This window comes from Excalfactoria chinensis, chromosome 1 (genome assembly GCF_039878825.1).
Source record: "Excalfactoria chinensis isolate bCotChi1 chromosome 1, bCotChi1.hap2, whole genome shotgun sequence".
Lineage (NCBI taxonomy): Eukaryota > Metazoa > Chordata > Aves > Galliformes > Phasianidae > Excalfactoria > Excalfactoria chinensis.
The window spans coordinates 99,922,359-99,940,252 of NC_092825.1; the positions used below are offsets into that span (position 1 = coordinate 99,922,359).

A 17,894-nucleotide genomic window follows, 5' to 3' on the forward strand; every position below is an offset into this window, starting at 1 on the left:
ACTACTTCAGGGAATGAAAAGAAAACCTACGTGGGGGAGTGGGGAGCGAAATGGTGGGGGTCTTCCAGGACTGAGAATGGCAAAGTAGGATTTGTACACACATAGACAGGAGCATTGCTCTGGGAGAGGCAGGGGGACATCCTCACAACGCCTGGACTCCTGCAAAACACCTGAGACGAAACACAGCGTTCAGGTGCTCCGTACTCACGCCGAAGGGGGCATTCATTCCCCTCTCTTTCTTTGTTCTTTTCTCCCCCATCCCGCGGGGCGCCCGCCCGGCCCCGCCGCCAGCCCCCGAAGCACATGTGCGTGTCACAGCCGAGCTGCCCGGCCCGGCGGCGGCGGGGGAGGGCGCCTTTCGCATGGAGCCGTTCGCTGAGTGAGGGCAGCGCGGCGCCGGGCCCTGTGATGCAGCACTCGTGCGCGGGCAGGCCCCCCTGCTAGGCGCTGCCTGCGCGCTACACACGGGGCGGCGGAGGCGCGGGGCTTGGCCCCGCTCCATGGAGACCAATGGCATCGCTCCCACCCACCCCCACGGGCCCCGAGCCCGCCGGCACGCACAGCCACACGCCTCAGCCCACCATGGCCCCAACGCCGCCGCCGCTCGGGCACTCGACGAGGTGAGTGGCTCTCCCGCGGAGGCCCGACCGGCTCTCGCACCCGGAGGCCACCGCCATCGCGACGGGGGGAGCGCGCGGGGAGGGAGGGCGGGTGGGGGGGGTGTGCGGCGCGAGGGGGGCCTGGAGGGCGGCCATCACGGAGCCCTCCGCCGCCCCCCTCCCTGCCGCTCTCCCCGGCGGCCGAAGCGCGGCGTTGCGGTTCGCGGGCTGCGAGAGGCGGCAGCGGGCGGCGGGGGGGTGCGTGTGCGTTTGTGTACGGATGAGTTCTGCGGAGCGACGGTTAACGGTTTTATTCGTTATGGCCGTTGGAGGAGGGGAGGGCAGGGCCGCGAGTGCTCGGCGGGGCTATGCTTGTCGACGGGGTCGAGAAGGGGGACTGTTGGCGGGCCGGGAGGGGGGGAGGGTAAGTGCACCAACATGGCGGCGCGCTACCGCCGGGGGGAGGGGGAACGACGGACTTCACTGAGACACGAGACAGCGCGCCCCCCCCCCCGGAAGTCAGCCAGGGCTGCCACTCTATGGCTCTCGCTGAGTGCTAGAGCGGCCGTGCGAGCGCCCGCTGTTACCCGCCCCCTTTTGCGTTACGTCTCGCCGTGAGGGCAGCCAATAGCGTGAGGGTCTACGGCGAGTACGTCAGCAGGGGCTCTCGTCCGCCCGCTGCCGCGGTGCATTGTGGGATAGGGGAGGCCTCGCTTCTCGGCAGGAAGGAGCGGCGCGGGGGGGGGGCCGGCGCGGTAACGCTGTCATGGCGACTAATATCGAGCAGATCTTTCGCTCTTTCGTGGTTAACAAATTCCGGGAGATCCAGGAAGAGCAGCAACAGCAGCAGCAGCACGGCGGGTAACGAGCCGCGGTGGGGAAAGAGGAGCGGCCTTCGCCGCTATCGCGCCTGGGCCTAGGGCGCGGGAGGAAGGAGGGGAAAGAGGGAGGGCTGAGCGGTGCGCGGGCTCCGCCTCGGGACGGCGTGAGGCGGACCGGACCTGGGACTTAGACGGGTCGTATTAACTGCGACGTGGCGGAGGCCGGGGGCTTGCGGCCTTGAAACCGCCTTCAGCGAAAAGAACCAGAGGGTTTAGGGGCGGGTGGGAGGGAGGGCGGTATCTTTTTATTTTTTTTTTTTTTCTGTTTTCACGGACGGGATTTCCGTGTTTGCCTCACGTTTGTGGACAGAGGAGAAAGGATGAGTATGGATCGTTCGGTTTGTCTTGCTGGTCTTATTCCTTTTAACTTCACCCCATTGTTTTTCACAGCTTTATCTTGGAAAGCAAGCAAAATATGTTAGAAAAGGTTGCGTGATGATTACTTACTTTGTGAAGGAAGTTGAGGGACCTGTTTAACTTCCAACATAAAGCATGGGGACTTGCACATTAGAGGATGCATTTTGCTCTCTTGTGCCTTGTATTGAGTTATCACAAGTTGTTCTGTTGAAAGTTAATTAAAAAGGAGGTGTTTCATTAAAAGTGTGGCATTTTCAGGAGGATAAAATGTTACATTGAAGAGCTCAGTGTTATAAATGTGTGTGAATTTAAAGGTTGAAAAAGGCTCAAAACTGCTTGTATTATGTTGATATTTTTTTTGGTTAGTGGAAAGGTAGAAGGCCAGCCCAATGGTGACACAATCCCAGCTGAGCAAGCCAACCCTTCAGATGACACTGTTGCTGGTGCTGGGAGTCGTCAGAATGATCAGATAGTGCAGAAAATAGAGGAAGTGCTCTCTGGAGCCCTTGATACAGAACTGCAGAGCAAATCAGGTAAATGAAAACACATTTGGCAAATACGTTCTTGTTACAAAAATTGTCGTAGTTCTTAAGTCATTTTTACAGAGACAAAAAAGTACTTTTCAATACTGCTTCTCTCACCAAGCTTCATCTAGCAAGTTGTGTGTTTATTGTAATGTTTGTTAAGTATTTTTTTTGTCTGCTGTGATTTACAACCATAACTAAGCAGAGAGATGAAAAATTAAAAAGAAAATTATGAAAGCATTATCTAGTATAAAAATGTTATTTCTCTTTTTTGCCCATTACAGTAGCAACAAAATAGTGATACTGCCAAGGAAAAAATGTATAGAGAAAAACCTATTTTTTGGTATACTGTGTTTTATGCTCTATTTTTAATATAGCTGCCTTGTGGTCTTGATATGTAGTCCTTACTAAGAAAGATTGTATTGATGTGGACAGAAGGACTGTTTGTTGTGTCATTTTAGATCAGTATGTGGGTTTATTTCTGAAAGTGATGTGTTAGAATTCAGAAGTATATGATTGATTAAATGTTCTGTCAGAGTAAGATGCTTGTTTTAAACTGAATAAGGCACTTACCTTTAAGCGGTAGGTACTCTAATTGCAGTATTCCAAATGTAAAGAAAAAGTTAAGAAGCAGTTTTGTACATCAGTAAGTTACTGGATTTATTATTCAGAAAAGTTGCATTTGAGTATCCCTTCTGAGTTTGGTCTCTTATAATTTACAAATCAAGACAGACACAAGAAAGGTGTAATTATTGTACTTGGGGGTGGGTGGTTGTTTGTTTTTGGTTTTTTGTTTTGCTTTTTTTTTTTTTTTTTGTTTTGTTTCTGTTTTTTGGTGGTTTTTTTTTTTTTTAAATTTAAATCATAGGGGGTACTTGGTAAGTATAGTTCCAGACTGATTTTGTAAGTGGCAGCACAGAAAAAAGTGACAGAAAATGTTATTTTCAAAAATGTTATTTACAACATTTTGACATTACTTCTTTCCTTATATGTACAGTGGTTTGTCTACCTGGAACATTTTTAATATTCTTACAGAGCTGTATTATACAGGTAGCACTTAGGTTGGTACCTGTTTTATTTGTGTTGTTCTGCTGTAGAAACGTGAGGTAAGCTAACATGGTATTAAATAAGTGAGATGTGTTAATCTTGAAGTTCATAAACTTAATCTAAGGTTTTGTTGTTTTGCTGTAGAAGAGTGAGGCAAGCTAACATGGTATTAAATAAATGAGCTGTATTAATCTTGAAGTTGATAATCTAAGGTTCCTGCAGTTAATGTTGCTTTTAGTCAGCAGGAATTATCTAAAAGTGCTGTGCAGAAAAGTTTGTTTAGCTGTGTTGTTATAATCTTCAAGTGCATTCTCAGCAATGTTTTTGGAAATATTAAATAAATTAAAAAAAAAAAAAAGTATATATATATTTTATTTAAAGGTATGGTTGTTTAAAGCTACCTAAGATGTATTTATGGATCTTAGTCATATTGGTTAAGTGCAGTTGCCAACAATTTTTGAATGTTTTGTATTACTTACTTGAAAAGAGTAGCCATTCTAATCATAGATTTGAATTGGAAAGCTCATTTCTGCACTTCCTATTAAAATATAATTATTTAAGATGATATACAAGTAGACTTGAACATATAGCTAATGCATAACAAAGACTATGGCAGTTTACCAATTAAAGAAGTATCTTTCTCGTGAAAATGAGAGAAGAGTAAGAACCTAACATAGCTGCTGCAGTCAGGTCTAGGCATCTTCTTCACAGTATTTTAAAGCCTATCGAGAATTGAGGAAGTAGATGCTGTTTTGTCAAAGATATTTAAAGAACTCTGTTGATTAGTGAGGTACTTAATTAGTAAATATGCTTATAGTACTGAACTCACTCAGAAGTTGTGAGAGTAAGACTTTGTAAAGCAGACTAGGAGGTACTTGGCAGGCCGCATTTTCTGCACTAAGCATGCCACCACTTAAATAATTTGTATGGAAAATTAGAGTTCTTTTTATTTTCATCTCTAGCTTGATGTAGTTTAAAAACGTCTTCTACCTCCTGGGAGATTGTATTGATGTGCTGTATATAGGTTAAGATGCATCAAACTACTTGTTGGAATGAGTCATGTTCCCAGTGGAACTGTGTTATCAGGAAGAACTGGTTAATTTTTTGAAGAGTTGAAAACTTTTTGAAAGGAGATTTATTTATTTTTACAGTGCAAGAGGGCAGAAGAGGGAATGTCTGTTGGTGGTGTATGGTAGTTTAGTGAGGAAGGCATGGGTGTCAAGTTTAAATTGTTTTGTGCCTTTTTCATGTGTTTGATTGCGTGTTTAAAATAACTTTTAATAATACTCATAGGGAAAATATCATTTTTTTTCTAGATGTAGACAAAACTACTGTGAGCAATAGCACTCAGTCTACTAAAAGAAGCTGTACTGCTGAAGGTGAAGATGAAATTCCCAGAAAAAAATCAAAGAAAAACAAAAAGCACAAAAGCAAGAAGAAGAAGAAAAAGAAGAAGAAAAGGAAGAAAGAGAAAAAGCATAAAAAGCAACCAAAGGAGTCAAAATTGAGTGCATGTCCTGGAGAACATGCAGATTTGCAGCCTGCTTCTCACTTGATTCCAGAGAAATCAAGCTCCACATTGACTGTGCAGCATGGGGGATTTGGAGATGCAAATCTGGCTGTCCATACACAGCCAGAAGAACTGTCCTTACAGGCAAATGTGGAGCCTGATAGACAAGCTTTAGGACTTGCTTCTCAGTTGAGAACTGATTCTCAGCCATGTATGGAAAATCTTGAAAGTGAGAAGGGGACATTATGCGCAACAGATCCTCAGTTTAATTTAGAAGGCAGCCAGTTTACTGTTCAACAAAATGCTAGTATGACTCAAACTGAAATTTGCACTAGAGAAGAACAAATTAAATTGGCTCATGAAAATATTTATCCTGTAGCTGTCAGTGTGAGCGAAAAAGGTGATTTTTTTGTTACTGGAAGTGTTGCTTCAACTAGCATCCCATCTGGAATTGCCAATAAATCTGAACATCAGAAATTAATTTTACCTTCAGGAGTAAAAACCATGGATACAAGTTTGGCATCTACTACCGTGGAGGTATTGACACATTCAGATACATCTCTGAAGTCTGTGGCACTGGGAGGCTCAAAAGAATTAGGAACAACTTCAGGATACATGTGTTTGACAAGCAATGTGATGGCAATTCCTAAGCCTGCAAATCAGGCAGATCTGGATACTGTGAAGGTAAATGATATGTCTATGGCCACGGGAGAAGTGAGAATTCCAGGAGCAGCTGAATTACCGGTTTTATCTTGTAATTTAAGAGCGACACAATGCAGCTCCATGGAGGGTTCAAGTGTCGTGAAGGCAGCATCAGAATCTGTAGTTATGATGGGAGATGTGAAAAACAAAGAAGTGGACCCTTCTTTTAAAGTACCTGCAGAAACTGCTGTGACCCAGGTGCAGATTGTAAGTGCCAAAACACCCCTGGCACCAGGGACTGTTGAAGTGAAGGATATAGAACCAGTTAGAGTCTCTGTGCACATGGAAAATGTAAGACCTTTGGAAGAAGTTCTGCAACCTGTGGTAGAGCCAAAAACTTCAGAAACTGTTGTGAAAGGAACTTGTGATTTTGCAGGAGCGTTGGGTGCTTCAGAAGCGTTACTGCAATGTACATTCTTAAAAGAAAAGCAAAGCTTGACAGACATGAATGTTGTTGCAGAGGCAAAAGGTTTACAAACAACATCAGAACCTGTTGTCCAGACCCTTGTTCCCCAGACAGTTCCAGTTGCTCTGCAATTGGAAAACAGTAATGTTTTGAGAGGTTTGGAAGCAACTCCCCAGTCTTTGCAGAAAGAAGGCATGGAAAGAACAACTTCACTGTCTTTGCAAATGGAAAGTGGGAAAGCTTCAGAAAAACTTTCTAGTGGCAGTATGGAACCAGTTATGGTGCCTGAGGCAGAGATGATGCATTTGAAAACAACAGCAGAAAGAGAAACAGCACACATGGAAACAGCTGCACAAGCTGTATTTGTAGGGGAGAGAAAGGATTTTGAAGTAGCTAGAAGTTCCACCATTGCAGAAGTGAGAGGTTTAGACAACTTGTCAGAAGCAAGTGGTGCCAAAACAGGTTCAGAAACTTCACATGTAACAGAGATGAAAAATTTGGAAATGACTGTGGGGTCTGAAACAAGGGCACAAATGCAAGACTGGGGAGCAACACTGTTATCTGAGGTGGAAGATCTGAACAAAGCAAAAGTAAGGAGCAGAGAAACAGTAGAACTTGTGCAAACAGTGACAGTGAAAACTTCAGATACAAATTCAAAACCTGTATGCTTGGAGGAGTTAGGAACAACAACAGAGTATGGGACTGGAAGTAAGACAAACAAAATTGAAACAGTAGAGTTTTCTAAAACTACTCCAGGACTTTTGCGGGAACAAGTAGTAGGAAATTCAGAAGCAATGTTAGAGTCTTTCCCAAGAGCAGAAGAAACAGCTATGGAAATGAGAAACTTGAAAGAAAATTTGCCGTCTGGTATATTTTCAACAGAGAGAACAGGCAGAGAAAAAACAGGGTTTTCATCTGTGATTGATGTAAAAGGTTTGAAAGAAGCTTCAGTAATTGAGAAAGGGATGAAAACAAAATATTTGGAGCCAGCATCAGAACCTGGAGAAGTGAGGTTGGAAAGTATGGAAGAGTTTGCAGCAGCAGGAATGAAAGGTTCTGAAACAGTCAAAGAACCTGAAGTACACATGGACATCCAAGATGTAGAAACTTCCCCAAAACATGGAAAGATGGCAGAGACTACTGTTTTAGAGGATGCTTCAGAAGCATTCACTGTACCAGAACAACATATAGAATCTGTTCCACAATATTTGCATGCTGAAACACAAGAACATGCGCAAACCCTTTTAGAAGCCAAACCTATTGCAGAATGGAAAAGTACAGAAGGGGCTGCAGAAATCTGGGTTGCTGCTGAAATGAAATCTTCTGAAGCAGTTCCAAAACTGGAGGGCACAGGAGATTTGGAGACAGTGCTGGGAAGTGAAGTTGCTGCAAAAGTACAGTATTCAGAAGGGGAGCAGTGTCAACAAATGGAAGATACGAGCATTCCCAGTCTGTCTCTGGAATCTGAGATAGTTGCTGAAAAGAAAGATTCGGAGAAAGCACTACCATCAGAGCCTTTCATAGCACTAAGTGAAAGGGAGGCTGCAACAGAATCTGGGGTACCTTCAGAAACGATTTTTAGTTCTTCGCATGCTGCAAATGTGAAAGATTCAGCAGAAATCCTTGAGTCTGAAATAACCAGGGATGCAGAACACCTTGAAGCTCCTCCAAGTTGCGTAGCAGAAACAAAAGGTTTGGAGGCAACTCATATTTCTGAGACTGTTGTAGAGCTGAAAGATGCAGAAGCAGTTGAGGTGGAGGCAGACACAAAAGATTTGGAAGCAGCTCCAGTATCTGAGGTTGTTACAGAAGGGGTTCCAGTACTTGTGGAAGATGCAAGCCAGTTGGAAGCCATTCCACAAGTGGAGGCTGACAAAGAAGTGACTGCAGAAGAGGCATCTGAGGCAAGAGATTCAGAAACATCTGATGTGCAACCTGATGTGGCAGCACGAATGAGGGAGACTTTAATGAGACTTGAGAAAGTTGTTGAAAAAAGCAGCCATAGAAGCAGTGAAAAAAGTAAACATGATGCAAAGAAACAAAAAAGGAGTCGATCTAAGTCCCAGTCCAGGTCTAGGAAGCGGAAAAAAAAATCAAGGTCCCGTTCTACTTCGAGGCGTTTGACCTCAAAGAGAGCACGATCTAGGAGCAGAAATTATTCAGATTCCAGAAAAAAGCATTCCAGATCTAGATCCCAGTCTGTGGAGAAGAGAGAGAGGAGAGTGTCTTCCCGAAGGTCCAGACGCAGACGTTCCAGGTCATCTGACCGCTACCGGTCTAAGTCCAGGTCAGTGGAAAAGACCAGAAGGTCTGGACGTGGACGTTCCAGGTCATCTGACCGCTACAGGTCTAAATCCAGGTCTGTGGAAAAGAGAGAAAGCAGGTTGTCTTCCCGAAGGTCCAGGCGCAGACGTTCCAGGTCTTCTGATCGCTACAGATCCAAGTCCAGATCAGCAGAAAAGAGAGGGAGCAGACTGTCCTCCCGAAGGTCCAGGCGTGGACGTTCCAGGTCATCTGATCGCTACAGGTCTAAGTCCAGGTCAGTGGAAAAGACCCGAAGGTCTGGACGCAGACGTTCCAGGTCATCTGATCGCTACAGGTCTAAGTCCAGGTCAGTGGAAAAGACCCGAAGGTCTGGACGCAGACGTTCCAGGTCATCTGATCGCTACAGGTCTAAGTCCAGGTCAGTGGAAAAGACCCGAAGGTCTGGACGCAGACGTTCCAGATCTTCTGACCGTTACAGGTCTAAATCGCCATCAGTGGAAAAGAGAGGAAGCAGATTGTCTTCTTGGAGATCCCGGCGCAGACGTTCCAGGTCATCTGACCATTCTAAGTCTAGATCCAGGTCATCGGAAAAGAGGGGGGGTAAAGAATATTCATGGAGATTTAGACATAGAGGGTCTGGTTCCTCTGATCGTTCAAAATCTAGGTCTAGATCTGTAGAGAAGAGGGATCGGAAGGCATCTTTGCGGAGATCTAAACGTCGGCGCTCCAAGTCCTCTGATCGTTACAAGTCTAGGTCCAGATCAGTAGAAAAAAGAGATCGAAAGCAGTCATCACGGAAATCAAAACGTCAGCGCTCAAAGTCATCTGACCATTACAAATCTAGATCCAGTCAGTAGAAAAAAAGAAAGAGTCATCGCGAAAATCTAAGCGTCGTCGCTCAAAGTCTTCTGAGCGTTACAAATCTAGGTCTAGGTCTGTAGAAAAAAAACGCAAAGAATCTTCAAAGAAATCAAAACGGAAGCGTTCAAAATCCTCTGACAGTCTTAAATCAAGGTCAAAATCTGTAGAAAAAAGAACAAGTAAGTTAGCCTCAGCAAAGAGCAGTAGAAAACAGACAGACTCTACTGAACAAGAAAAAGTAGATGGTTCTGAACCTGTCACAAGTGAAATCAGCTCCTCCAAATCCTCTAATGGTCCCATGTCAGTACCTTTGTCTCTTGAAGGAATAAATGGCCCAGAGCTGCCACCACCATCTGGAAGTGGACTTTCCCAAACTGTTGAGAGTCTTGAGACAAGGTCATCTATTGAAAAAATGGATAGTCCACAGCCTTCAGCAATACCTGAACTTGATAGCTCCAAAACCTCAAATGATCAAGAACAGTGTTCTGTGACCTCTGAAAATGGGTCAGCCACTCTTTATGGCTCTGACTTAGGATCCATGCCAGTGGAAAAAACTGTACCCCTGGAATCTTCATCTCTTAATGAACATACATTCTCAGCATCCAGTTCAGTGTCTTTGTCTGTTGAAAAGACAGATCCAGAGACAACTTCAGTAACAGAATCTAATCTCTCCACATCCTATCAAGATGAGTCAAGATCTACGTCTCTGAAAGAAATAGAGGGTCCACAGCCTCTTTTGACAAATGAGAGTGGATGCTCCATATCTGCTGATGATTACAAGTCAGCCTCCACATCCTCGGGAAACACAGAGATTCAAGAATTTTCAGTGATGCCTCGAAGTGTACTTTCTGATGGTCATGAATTGAGGCACATCCCTGCTGAAAATGCAGAGCCCCAGGAGTTTTTGCAGGTGCCTCAAGGTGGATCTTCTGAACTGGCTGACAGCACTGAGTCAAGGTCACTGTCTTGTGAAACAGCAGAAGTTCAAAAACCTTTTTTAGCACCTGAAGTAACAAGCTCTGAGTTCCTTAATGCCCATGAGTCAATCTCCTTACCAGTTGCACAGGGCCAGATGGAGGTGCTTTCTCTGGCTTCTGATAGTGTATGCTTAAGGACTCCTGACAGGCCTGAATTGAGATCCAAATTTGGTACACCAATAAAGGAGCTTCCATTGATGTCTGAAGGTATGTCCTTAGAGTCACCTGTTGAAAAAGTAAAGGCTCCTAGTGCTTCTCTGACATCTGTGTGTGGTCCTGTTGAGATCACAGTTGACCACATTTCAATTTCATCTTCTGAAAAAATGCAGGAAGTTTTTCTAACTACTGTAGGACAAAGCTGCAAGTCTTCTGAAGCTCATGAGTCCGGTTCATCTGTTGACAGAGGTTTAGATGGTTCAGCATCTTCACAAGTACTTGGAGTTGGCTACTTTGAGACTTCTGAAATGCATGAATCAAGACATCTGCCTGCTGGAAAAATAGAGGCTACAGAATCAGCTTTGTCTAAAAGTGGAATTTCTTTGTGCCATCATGACCATGAGTCAGAATACGGTTACTCTGAGGAAACAAAAGGTGTGGATACTGTGGAATCAGTAAGCACATATGCTGAAAAGTTAGAGGCCGCAGTGCCTTGTCTAACATCCGAAGGCAGGCTTTTCGTATTGCCTGATAGTCATGAAGTGAGAGCTACTCAAACCGAAAATGTAGAAGTGCAGAAGTCATCCTTGCCCTCTGAGCAGAAATGCATTGCATCCCCTGATGAACATCAATTGAGATCTCCCTCTGGTAAAGAAATACAGGTTCAGGAGGAGCAGCCTCTGATAGTAGACAATAGACATTCTGTTTCTTCTGGTGATCATGAGTTGACACTCGGTTCTTTTAAGAAAGCTGATGTAGAGGATCCTTCACAAATGCCTGAAAATGAATACACAGTGGGCCTTCCTGGTCCAGAGTTGATGTCAACCGCTGCTGAAAAAACAGAGGTACAGGAACTTTATCTGATTCCTGAAGAAAGATGTTCAGTGTCTCTCGAGAGCCAGGAATTGTCACCTGCAAATCTTGAAGTGCAAGAGCCTGCTCTAACATCTGAAAATGAATATACTGTATCCTGGAAGTACCAGGAGTTGAGAACTAGCTCTCCTGAGAAGGTAGAGATGCAGGAACCTTCTGTAGTACCTGACAGTGAATGTGCTGTGTACTCTGGAGACCAGGAATCACAAACTATGCATGCTGAAAAAACAGAGGTACAGATGCATTCTTTGATGTCTGAAACTGAATATGCTGCATCTCCTGAGTGCCGGAATATGACAGCCGTTTCTGCTGAAATTGTGCAGGAGCCTTCTGCAGTATCATGTAGAGAATACGTTGTGGTCCCCAGAGGGCAGGAGTTGTCATCTCCTCTTGTTGAAAAAACAGAAATGCAGGAATGTTCTGTTCTCTCTGAAAATGAATATGACATATCTCCTGAATGTCATGATTTGAGATCCAGTCCTGTTGAAAAAGAGGAAACAAGGGAACCTTCTGAAACATCCGAAAGTGAAAGTTCAACGTCCGCTGATGACCAAGAGGTGCATTCTGCTGCTGTTGGAAAAACAGCGGTACAGGAGTTGTCTCTGATGTCTGAAGGTGAATGTACCATGTCTCCTGAAGTTCAGGAACTGCATTCTAGCCCTGCTGAAAAAGTAGAGAGTGAGGAACCTTCTCTAACATATAAGAATGAACATGCGGTGTCCTTTGAAGGATATGAATCCAGATCGACTCATGGCGATAAAACAGAAGTTATGGATTCTTCTTTGACATCTGAACATGACCATTACTTGTCTTTCAAGAGCCAGGAGGTAAGATTCCCCACTATTCAAAAAGGAGATGTTCATGAGCTTTCCCCGACATCTGAAAGTGAACATACGGCATCCCCTGATAGTCAGGAGTTAAGATTCCTTACTTCTGGACAAATAGGTGATTCTGAACGTATAACATTAAATGATAGAGGCTCCGTGTCCCCAGATGGCAATGACTTGAAATCCATCCCTGTTGAAAAAGTGGATGATGCAACATCTTTAATGCCTGAAAGTGGATGCTCCATGTCCCCTGGTGGCAACAGTGTGAAATCTATTCCAGGTGAAGAAACTGGTGATCTAGAGCCTTCTTTGACATCTGAATGTAGGCATTCCGTATCCCCATATCATGAGAGCTGTGAGGTGAAATCTCCCATGGAGGAGGATGGTTTAGAGTCCTCTGTTAATTTTGAACGTGGACAATCTGTTACTCCTGAGGGACATGATGAGAAATCTGTCATAGATGAAGAACTAGATGAGCGGGAGCCCTCTTTGACATCTGAACATAGGCATTCCACATCCCCTGATGAGCATGAGTCAAGATCTAGCGTTGGTGAAGAGGCGGAGTATTCAGAACAGCCTTTGACAATGGAACGTAGATCCTCCATTTCTTCTGATGAGCATGATTCAAGGTCAACTGCTGGGGAAGAAGTAGAGGATGTGGAACCCTCCTTGACAGGTAAACGAAGAGATTCCACATCCTCTGATGAGCGTGAATCAAGGTCCTCCATTGGTGAAGAAGCAGAGGACCGTGAGACCTCCTTGGCTGCTGAACGTAGAGATTCTGTGTCTTCTGATGAACGTGACTCGAGGTCTACTGCTGGTGAAGAAGTAGAGGATTTGGAGCCCTTAGCAGCTGAACGTGGACATTCTGTGTCTCCTGATGGACGTGAGTCAAGGTCAACCACTGGTGAAGAAGCAGAGGACCAAGAGCCCTCCTTGACAGCTGAGCGGAGGCACTCCACATCTTCAGATGAACATGAATCGAGGTCTACCACTGGTGAAGATGTGGAGGATGTGGAACCCTCCTTGACAGCTGAACGTAGAGACTCCACATCCTCTGATGATCAAGATTCAAGGTCTACCACTGGTGAAGAAGCAGAGGATATGGATCTGTCTTTGACAACTGAACATAGACATTCCACATCCCCCGATGGACGTGAATCAAGGTCTACTATTGGTGAAGAAGGAGAAGATGTGGAACCCGCCTTGACAGCTGAACGAAGGGATTCGACATCATCAGATGACCGTGAATCAAGGTCTACCACTGGTGAAGAAGTTGAGGATATGGAGCCTTCTTTGGCTGCTGAAGATAAGCATGAGGGATCACCTTCCGTACTTGAGAAGTCAGAAGGACAGGAGTCCTCTTTTATGACTGAAAGCAGGCGATCTGAATCTTCTGAATGTGAGAAATCTAGATCTGAATCTGCTGAAAAATTGTCTGACAGAGAGTCTTCACAAAGGTCTAGAAGTAGACCCTCAAAATCTCCTACTCGCCAAATGAGTCGATCCCCATCTATTGACAAAACAGCAGATGAAGAATCTTCACGGAGGTCTAGGCATAGACGCTCCAGGTCCACGTCTGTTGAAAAAGCAGCAGACAAAGAGTCTTCACGGAGGTCTAGACATAGACGCTCCAGGTCTGCTGCTCGACAAATGAGTCGATCAGCATCTGTTGAAAAAGCAGCAGACAAAGAGTCTTCACGGAGATCTAGACGTAGACGTTCCAGGTCCGCTGCTCGCCAAAGGAGTCGATCAAAATCTGTTGACAAAACAGCAGACAAAGAGTCTTCGCGGAGATCTAGAAGCAGACGGTCCAGGTCTTCTCAGCGCAGATCCCAGAGATACGATGCAGACTCTCGCTCTAGACGGAATCGCTCCAGATCAGCAACACGTAGAAGAGCATCAAGATCAAAATCTAATCGTCGTTCTCGATCGAGCTCGTTGTCACGTTCAAGGCACAGAAGAAGAAGTAGATCAAGGTCAGCATCAAGAAGGCGGCGTTCTTTATCAAGAGACCGGCGCAGAAGATCCCAGAGAAATAGATCAAGATCTGCTGATAGAAGAAGAAGAAGATCAGATTCAAGAGATCGTAGGATATCACTGAGATTACGGAGCAGGAGTCGAACACCTCTTCGTCAGAGGCGATCGAGGTCAAGAGGAAGAAGGCGGAGCTCTAGTAGATCACCAATTCGACTGCGGCGATCAAGGTCTTCAGGGAGAAGAAGAGGTTACAGCAGATCACCTGATCGTCGTAGGTCCAGATCATCAGAAAGATTTTCAAGCAGGTCACCAAAACGCCTTACAGACTTGGGTAAGTGAAAGTTTTATTTCTGTTGAATCTGTGGCTGGATAATTTTGTGTTTGTTTACATAGTCTGAATTTTAACATTTTTTGTAGCATTCATAAGGAATTTCTTGAAGTCATTTGCTGCATTGTTTTTAAGCAGTGATGTTCAGTGAGGTAACTTTCATGGTGGAGCTGTATTTGTGCCATCCATTTGGATGAAAATGCATTTAAAGCGAAAGACATATATTTTGCTTTAATGTGTTTATGCAGAGGTAGTCTGTTATCATCTTAAGGAACGCATTTCATTTTAACTGTTTAGTAAAAGCCTAGAAGTCTGTAAGAAAGTTGGGAGCTTCTGGTTTTCCTGAGAACTAACTGAGAGTGAAAGAACATGTGACAGTAAGTGCCAGTTAGAGAAGTTTTAGTTCTGTTATTGACTGTAACTCTTCTTCCTGTTATTCGTTTTTTTTTTGTTTCCACTTTCATGTTTGTTATTCAAAAGCTTTGCAGTATTAAGGGGCACACTGTTGAACTATTAGTCAAGTATGTGATAGGAGGTTAGATGGTCTATACCGCACCCTGGGGGCTTCAAAAAGATTTTTTTTTTTTTTTTTTTGTTTCCTTTTAATTGTTCTTTGGAATCTTTAGATGAGATTACATTTTCTGTGATTATTTGTACCAAAAATGAATTTTCAGATATTCCTAGCTAGGTTCATGTACTGAATTATACTCTCAGCTCTTTAGCAGTGTAGTTTGTGTAGTTTGTGTAGTTGAGATTCACTGTCAATTATGGCCATCCACTAGGGTTTTTAGATTGAGATTTACTTGCAGATGAGGCTTCAGGCTGCTGGATTCCATGGTGCTGAATGTTGGTGACATTACAGTATGAAAATCAGTATTAGACCAAGATTTGTTTCAATTCTTTTTCTCATGCTATGTAAAAATATTTAATGTTCTCAGAGATTTGTAGCCATAAGCCTGCAAAAGCAGAAATGTTCTTCAGCTTGGGATTTGGAAATATGTGGAAGGATCTAAATAGTAGAAGTTAAAAATCAGTGTTGCATATCATTTTGTCATTTCTCTTACATTTTCCATAATACCATACAGCTTTAGTGTCATGGCTTTATTTTTGAAGAAACAGAAAACTCTTGGAGTACTGTGAAAGATGGCTGACATTCTTTAGCTTTTAGATAATCAAATAAATATGGTTAAAAGCTGTGGAAAAACTCTACTATGTGTCCAAATTACAGTAAACTTGCTTAAATATAATGTGTAGCTCTTGAGTGATGAACTGAGGTTTCAGTTATTCTCGCAGAGCATAAAATGCACAGTGTGAGTAATTTTTTTCTAAATACTTTGCTTAGTTTGATAGGAATATTTATTATTCGAACAAGAATTGGCAAAAATGTTGATGATTTTTCTTTAACATCTTTCAGACAAGGCCCAGCTGCTTGAAATAGCCAAAGCTAATGCAGCTGCCATGTGTGCGAAGTCAGGCGTTCCTTTACCACCAAGCCTGATGCCTATGTTATCTCAAAAGAAAGACGACAAAGCCAGTCAGAAGTCGTCAAGAGATACACTAAAGGAGCTCACTGAGGTAAGTGAGAATAGTACTAAACCTGAAAATAGGCAGAGTGGTTTTTGTGACTGCTAGGCAAGCTGTTATTCTGTGTTCTTCACTCACGTGAAAGCTGGCACATGTTTTGAGCTTTCACTCTGTTTAGAGCTGTGTGTTTTTGTTAGTTTGATTTTGGGGTTTTTTGGTCATGGAAACTTACTTTTGAGTTCTGTCGAATTGCAGTTCTTATGCTTTATTTTTGTTTCTATTCTGTTGTAATTTTTACACGTTGGTAGTTTTCATTGCAGTCCATTTAAGAAAAAACCTCAACAAAGAAAACTGAACACCCTAAAATAAAACAAGACTTTCAGTTCTAGTTCTTGTTTGTAGTATTGTTAGTTACTTGTTTGTGTTTTTTTTTTTTTAGCATTTTTTCGTTGCTCATTGTTCAATGTGTTAAAAATCTAATACCTGCTTCAGTAGTTCTGTATAATTTTATGTGTTCCAAGAAATTTTTAGAGGGAAAGTCATTGTTGCAATGCATCTGTTGCAATTTTACTGTACAAATGGGATGTTTTTGTTTTAGTTGTGGGAAAAAATTGCTACTTACACTTACTATAGCAGTGCTGCATTGTTATTGTGATAGTTCTGAAAACGTTTTTATTAGTGCAAGTAAAATCTGAGATCAGGCAATGTCAAATTGTTGGAAAGTAATCCCTTTGTAGTTTTTGGTGTAGTGGAAGCAGAAGTGCTTGTTAGTTTAAAAACAAACGAAACCAACAAAAAGCAACAACCCACGGACATTGTGCAGGTGTGGTGAGTGCTTCTGCATGTAACTTCATCCAAGATGCAATGCAAGTGTTGCTCATCTGGGACAAAAAAAACCTTCTCCTTGCTTGCTTGTTCTGTCTGTGGGAATTCAATGATTAATATGTTTCACTGAATCAAAAGCAGCCCCAGAAACAGTCTAGGTCATTGTCCTATGAGAATGTGTCTAAGAGGAGAACTCTTTGAGAACCTGTTCTGTTTTCCAAGAAGCTGTCTGCTCTGCAGGTTACATCATATAGAGAAAAAGCTTCTTGTTAACTAAGGGCCATCCATTGGCTGTAGATAATACAGTTGGTTGGTTAGCCTTTTGAGTAATGCAGGCTTTTTCTGCTGCATAAAGTGTGTGCTTAAGTCATTGTTAGGAGGAGGCTTAGAACAGAAGAGCATAATAGTCTTTATTTAATAATGACTAATGAGAACAGCGTCAACAGTGTGTCTTGATTTTAGATGTGAGGCTGTTTGCTCCTTGTATACCAACAGTCAGGTTACCAAGTAGATGTGATTTAAAATTGTATAAACTTGAATCAGATCAGATGATGTATTTGGATGTCTTGTAAGAATATGTTTCATAAATGGGAATGTAATGGAAGCATGTTATTAAAGTTTTCTCAAACTAAATTTGGACTGTCTCGGTTAGAGTTAGTGCTAGTAAAAACGCAGTGCAGTTGTTTATCTGTTTTTGGCCCTAGTTCTAGCCTTTCTAGAATTATTTATTCTTCTACTCTTTCATCTGCAGGATGTCTCCTGCACCTGTATTTTTTAATTATTTTTTTTAGGTCAAACTGCTGTTGGGTAGAACATAGGTCTTGTGTACCTGGTCAGTCTCATAAAATATTTCAGAAGAATATGTCTTCTAGAGACATTGCTTCTGACGGAGTTCCTGCTAGTGGAATTTAGGCACTATTAGTAATTGTTAATTCTCAGGTTTTTCATTGTAGTAGCTGAATGAGCTTATAGGCAGTATGTATTGTACTTCCTGTTGTATTATATGGGATATTAGATAGCCAGTGATCTGATCTGCTTGTAGCCCTATACACACATTATGAAACTAGCACTGTGCATCTGACTCTACAGTATACTTCTGAAAATACTAAAGAGTTGTTTGTGCAATTATTTCCTGCATGAGTGCCAAGCAAACTTAATTAACTGTTTTGTTAGAAGTGAAATGTACATACATATCTACGACATTCCTATAAGATTTTCTCAAAATTGTACATTTTGCTTTGTTAAATGGTTC

The 17,894-nt window shown here is 43.0% G+C and overlaps 1 protein-coding gene across 1 annotated transcript in view; it reads left to right on the forward strand.

Moving 5' to 3' along the window:
* Positions 1-1,248: 1,248 nt before the first annotated feature.
* Positions 1,249-17,894, forward strand: part of SON (SON DNA and RNA binding protein) — a 37,572-nt gene continuing 20,926 nt past the window's right edge. Inside the window, 5 exon segments of the mRNA XM_072350396.1 lie at positions 1,249-1,460; positions 2,204-2,370; positions 4,725-9,137; positions 9,140-14,296; positions 15,708-15,868. Of these exon segments, the coding sequence (XP_072206497.1) occupies positions 1,366-1,460; positions 2,204-2,370; positions 4,725-9,137; positions 9,140-14,296; positions 15,708-15,868 (9,993 nt within the window). The 5' untranslated portion in view covers positions 1,249-1,365.